Source organism: Melanotaenia boesemani, chromosome 2 (assembly GCF_017639745.1).
Source record: "Melanotaenia boesemani isolate fMelBoe1 chromosome 2, fMelBoe1.pri, whole genome shotgun sequence".
In the NCBI taxonomy this organism is placed as follows: domain Eukaryota; kingdom Metazoa; phylum Chordata; class Actinopteri; order Atheriniformes; family Melanotaeniidae; genus Melanotaenia; species Melanotaenia boesemani.
Window position 1 is genome coordinate 40,212,482 of NC_055683.1, and position 6,014 is coordinate 40,218,495.

Here is a 6,014-nt window from a genome sequence, read left to right on the forward strand (position 1 = left end):
ACTGCTACAGACTGATTTATATTGGGATTAAAAGCTGCTACAGACTGATTTATACTGGGATTAAAAGCTGCTACAGACTGGTTCATACTTCTGCAGACTGGTTCAGACGGTCTGATCCTGACTTAGATACTGGATTTTGATTAATTTTATGGAAGATGATACAGAAACGAGGACTGGTTCGGGACTGATGACCAGTTTCAGGTCATCTGCACACGTGTAATCTCCTCCACATACGCAGCGACTTTTCCTGAAACTCGTCTTTAAAGCAGCAGCTTCCCAGAATCTGCAGAGATCAGGTCTTTAGACCTGCAGATGTTCATGTAAAGTGGTGAAAGGAGCAGCTGCATTCCTCCTGCAGGGGTGTGGACGGTGACCCCGCCTCCTCCCTACCCCTCCCCACCTGCAGCTCAGCCCACCTGGATCCTTTAAAAGCAGCCGTCTGCTCTGTTTCTCCTCACTTCTCTCCTCTCCTGCTCCTGAGAAGACAGACCGACAAGCACCTCCACCTCTTCTACTCCATCATGACAACCATGATGTTCTCCTCCTCCCGGAGCTCGATGGGCGGCGGCCTTGGGCGGGCCTCTTTTGGCTCCGGCAGAGGCATGAGCTCGTTCAGCGTGGCCGGAGGGGCGGGTGGCGGCGGCATTAGGGTCTCCCAGGCCAGCCGGAGCTTCTCCTCCGGCGGTGGAGGATTCGGCTTCGGTGGGGGAGCAGGTGCAGGTTTTGGTGGAGGTGCAGGATTTGGGGGAGGTTCAGGATTCGGTGGAGGTGCAGGTTTCGGGGGCGGTTCAGGATTCGGTGGAGGTGCAGGATTCGGGGGCGGTGGAGCTGGGATGGATGACAGTCTCATTGGCAACGAGAAGTTCACCATGCAGAACCTGAACGACCGTCTCGCCTCCTACCTGGCCAAGGTGGCGGCTCTGGAGAAGGCCAACGCCGAGCTGGAGCTGAAGATCCGGCAGTTCGCAGAGACCAAGATCGGCCCGTCCGCCCGGGACTTCAGCGCCTTCTTCATCACCATCGCAGAGCTACAGGGCAAGGTGAGGAGCAGGTGCATCATGGGAACGCCGCGCTGCTCCATCTTATCCAGGTTTTACATCAGCTGCAGGTTAAACATTACAGCTGGTTTCCATGGCAACGGTAAAGTTTGTCATTTATCTCAACGAAGCCTCAGTCTGGTCATGACAGAAAAATCAAAGATGAAATTTATTGTAAATGTCAAACTGTAGCTAGAAGATGTAAATCTGATGGTTTTAGAGATGAAACGAATCAAAATCTTCCTTAGAAAAAGGAAAAGTAGAGCACGAGATGAAAGAGAAGACATCACTCTGTAATCTGAGGCTGTGAGAAGCCAGTCAGGGCTTCCTGTGATTGGCTGGAGCTCTGAACCACACCCGTGTGTGTGTGTGTGTGTGTGTGTGTGTGTGTGTGTGTGTGTGTGTGTGTGTGTGTGTAATCCAGGTGAAACCGCCACACCTGCTTCTTCCTCCAGCAACAAACACCAGATCCATTTCCCTTTTCTTCTGTTTGATGAAGAGCCTGCTGGACAAACGATCTGTGCTGATGTCGCCATCTTTTCTTCTTCATGACTGTTCTCTCATTTCCATGCTTTTCAGATCCAGGACGCCATCATCGCCAAAGGCACCATCATGCTGAGCATCGACAACGCCAGACTGGCTCAGGACGACTTCAGGATCAAGTAAGCCTTCCATCCTCATCTACCTCCATCTGGAGCTCTGTGGTTGTCATCAGGTGTCTCCTTGTCTTTTTTTTTAAATCATAACTCAAAATCATGGTGGCAGAAAAACTTTCCACGAGGCAGAAAATGATGAATTTTAGAGGAATTCTAACTGAGGAACAAACGGTTTGATCCTAAAGCCTCATAAATGCAGCATGTGATTAGTAGCAGAATGTCACCCCCTGCTGGCTGCTGGCTGTACTGCAGCGCTCCAGTTCAGAGGAACTGCAGCTGCTCCAGAAACCACATTCTGGTTCTTAATCAGCTTTTAACTTTGCGTTACCATCAATAAAAAATTATTCTTAATGAGCTACCTGGTTGAATAAAAGGAAACAAAACTTTCTGGCTCAGATAAAGACTGAGAAGTCACCTGGAAACATCAGTCAGCTGTATAAAAATACTGTTATTCATTAAAAACTCTTTCTGGCTGAAAATAACTATAATATATAATTATTAGAAATTCTCTTTTATTAATGTTATATGTTTCAGCATCTTTCAGTTTTTTTCTGTAATTTTTTACATCCTGCTTGGGGGAAAATGTTGAGAGGTAAAACAGTAAGCTAGGATAAAACAAAAGTGAAAATATATATATTTCCAGTGTGTAAAATGAAGCATTTCTCTAAATTTTTTCCATATTTTTCAGTTTTAAAGTCTCAGTTTTCCTGACTTGCCTGTTTCCCTGTAGTCTGACAGTAAGTCTCATGGATGTGATGAACTCTGCAGGTTTGAGAACGAGCTGTCCATGCGTCAGTCGGTGGAGGCTGACATTGCTGGGCTGAAGATGCTGCTGGGGGAGGTGGGCATGGCCAAGACCGACCTGAGCATGCAGATCGAGGGGCTGAAGGATGAGCTGGTGTCCATGAAGAAGAACCACGAGGAGGTAAACACGCCCTGATCAACAAATCTGCAAATATGAAATCTGGTTTTATTCATCACAAATGTCTCCATGTGAGAAATATTTAGACGTTTTACCAAAGGTTGCCTCCTCCTCCTGCAGGACTTGGTGTCCATGCGTGGCCAGGTGTCCGGCCAGGTGAATGTGGAGGTAGACGCTGCTCCTCAGGAAGACCTCACAAAGGTCATGGAGGAGATCAGAGAACATTACGAGACTGTCGCCGCCAAAAACCGCAAAGAGCTGGAAGGCTGGTTCCAGGCTAAGGTAGGAAACGCGCCGGGTTAATAAAGGAGACGCCCATCGGTGAAAAGCGCTCCATAAATAAACTTGACTTACTAAAGACCTGCTGGGTTGACGCTGTCTGCTCCTCCGCAGTCGGAGACCCTCTCAAAGGAGGTGGCGACTGCAGAGATGACACTGAAGACGACGGGCACGGAGGTGAAGGAGGTGAAGAGTCAGCTGCAGGCTCTGGAGATCGAGCTCCAGTCTCAGCTCAGCATGGTGAGACCAAAACCACAAACTGGATGATGTTCACGACCAAAACCGTAGAACTTTGTCCCGTCCTCTAACACGCCACCTTCCCACAGAAAGCCTCTCTTGAAGCCTCACTGGCCGACGTCCAGGGTCGCTTCGCCATGCAGATGAGCAGCTACCAGATGCAGGTGAGACGAACCTCCACCGGTTGTGTTGACGCTCGTTGAAACTTTGGTGCTGAAATGTGAGCTACCTGCGCAGGTGACGTCCCTGGAGGAGCAGCTGGTGCAGCTGAGGGCCGACCTGGAGCGTCAGGGACAAGAGTACCAGATGCTGCTGGACGTCAAGACCAGGCTGGAGATGGAGATCGCCGAGTACAGGAGGCTGATGGACGGGCAGGCGTCAGCTCTGTAAGGACACTTAATCGCACGCATTTACCGTAGATACGTCAGTATTTACTAGTTCACCTGTAAAATCTAACTCACCTGTACACCCCCTCACCCCGCCGCAAAACCTACACACCTTTTTACCCTTTTAATCCAAGTCACGTCTAGGCCATTATTACACGAAGACATTTAAAAAGAAAAAACATGAGCTGTTGGTCACCATAGCAACGGTGACAACCTGCAGCTGTCAGCATAGCAACGGTGACGACCTGCAGCTGTCACCATAGCAACGGTGACGACCTGCAGCTGTCACCACAGCAGCCATAACAACCTGTAGGGGTTACCATAGCAACTATAACAACTCCTTCTGAACAAATAAATCAAACAAACATTTTCTAGACCATAAATTTGTTAAAGTTTACAAAAAGCGTTTATTTTCGGGGCACCTGTGAGAAGTTTGTGATTTCAAAGCTTCAAATGAACAAAACAAAGTGAAGATTTTCAGCAGCTCTTCCTTTTCTTTCTCTCACAGGTCCTCCTCCTCCTCCTCTTCTGCTAATTCTTCTACAGTCACAACCGTGACCACCAAAACACTCATCAAAAAGATCGTTGAGGACACGGAGAGCATCTGAGACCAGTCCAAGGCTGTCCAACCGGGGGCGGAGTCAGACCTCACCCTATCCCGTTCCTGCTTGTGGGAGTGGAGAACCCCTCCACCTGGAGAGGAGCGCTCCATCTTCATCTTTTCACTCGCTTCCTGCAGAAAATCAAACTGCTGTCGACTAAAAGGTGGTGGATTTCTGCTGGAAAACTTCTGCCTGTCTTCATGAAATAAAACGAAAGCTAAACTCAGAGACGTGTCTGAGCGTTTTTCTGTCAGTAAATCAATAACAACCAGCTGATGTCATGCAGTTAATCACATTGTTACGTACAAAATGTCTCTTTCCTTTAAAACAAGGCCTACAGCTTTATAAAGAAAATACAGTAAATTCTGGTTTACTAACACGACATCAGGGGTGTCCAACATGCGGCTCCGGACCTTCCACAATACGTGGCTAAAATATTTTTTAAATCTATCTTTCTTGTCATTAGGTTGGAAACCAGGAACTTTTTCTTATTTTACTTTACATCATTTTCCACAAATATCTACATCCCTTAGAAGAAAGTCTGTTTATCCTCTTTTTATAAAGGTTTTATGTTTTTCTCTATTTTAAAACGTCAGACCCCTGCACTAAACACATAAACAGGTTTAGCAGCAGTTTTCTCTTTAAACAGCAACAGTTAAAATATTTCTTCATATATAAAACCACATATTTATGAGAAAGAAGGATGAAATGTTCAGGATTTACTAACTAAAAGGTAAAAGTTCAGCAGGATGGATTTAAAGCTGTGAAGCTGCTTCCTTCTAAACACAGAAGGAACAATATGTGATGAATATCAGCATCAGGTGAACAGACAGAAAGCAGGATGAGAATCTCACAGCTTCTAGATGGTGAGGAGAGAGAAATATTCACAATATGCACAATAACTTCCATCCATGCACCTTCACTGCTTCATTATCCACATTTCTGGATATAAATTCTCTAAACTTTCATTTTTAGCTTGACTGCACCTGCAGCCTCCGCTACCGGGAGTTAAGGGTTAACATCTCGTTTCCGGGAGTAAACGGAAAATAATATAGAAATAAATACAGGCATAAAAATAAAGAAGAAAAAAAATCAAATGAATTAAAGTGACATGGAAAAGTAAATAAACGGGAACATTAACACAAAGTTAAAGTTAAACTGTTGAAAATGACTAAACAAATATAAATTTGTCATGTTTTATAGGTTTGTTGATGGAAAAAGTTTTTTGTATAATTTGCACATCAATTTATTTGAGACATTTTTATATTTCTGTATTTTTAATTTTGGCAGTTTCGGTCCTCCGTAGATTAAATATAATTTAATATGAAATTCTTGTGAGGATCAATAAAATACAAGTGATTAATTAAAATAAGAAGTCGCGTTGATTCTGACACGGATCATTAATGGATGCGGGTTCAGTCACTCCAGCATCTCACGCAGGGACCAGCAGACCTGGACCTCTTGGACCAGGTCCTGCAGGTTTTAGATGTTTCCCAGCTGCTCCCATGGAAAGCTTCTCCAACAGCTGGTTAAGGTCAGCACCAGCCTGTCATTCGAGTCGGTGCGTTGCTGCAGGGAAACATCTAAAACCTGCAGGACCTGGTCTAAGAGGTCCAGGGCCAGCAGGGAAACAATCTAAAACCTGCAGGACCTGGTCCAAGAGGTCCAGGGCCAGCAGGGAAACAATCTAAAACCTGCAGGACCTGGTCCAAGAGGTCCAGGGCCAGCAGGGAAACAATCTAAAACCTACAGGACGTGGTCCAAGAGGTCCAGGGCCTGCAGGGAAACATCTAAAACCTGCAGGACGTGGGCCAAGAGGCCCAGGGCCAGCAGTGAAACAATCTAAAACCTGCAGGACCTGATCCAAGAGGTCCAGGGCCAGCAGGAAAACATCT

At 46.1% G+C, this 6,014-nt stretch overlaps 1 protein-coding gene across 1 annotated transcript; it reads left to right on the forward strand.

The window, feature by feature from the left end:
* Positions 1 to 450: 450 nt before the first annotated feature.
* Positions 451 to 4,345, forward strand: LOC121651437 (keratin, type I cytoskeletal 13-like). The gene is made up of 8 exons (XM_042003661.1): positions 451 to 1,040; positions 1,617 to 1,699; positions 2,462 to 2,618; positions 2,736 to 2,897; positions 3,009 to 3,134; positions 3,221 to 3,295; positions 3,369 to 3,517; positions 4,026 to 4,345. Exons 1-8 carry the CDS (start codon positions 522 to 524, stop codon positions 4,123 to 4,125), a joined length of 1,371 nt encoding a protein of 456 aa, XP_041859595.1. The 5' UTR covers positions 451 to 521; the 3' UTR covers positions 4,126 to 4,345.
* The last annotated feature ends 1,669 nt before the right edge of the window (positions 4,346 to 6,014 follow it).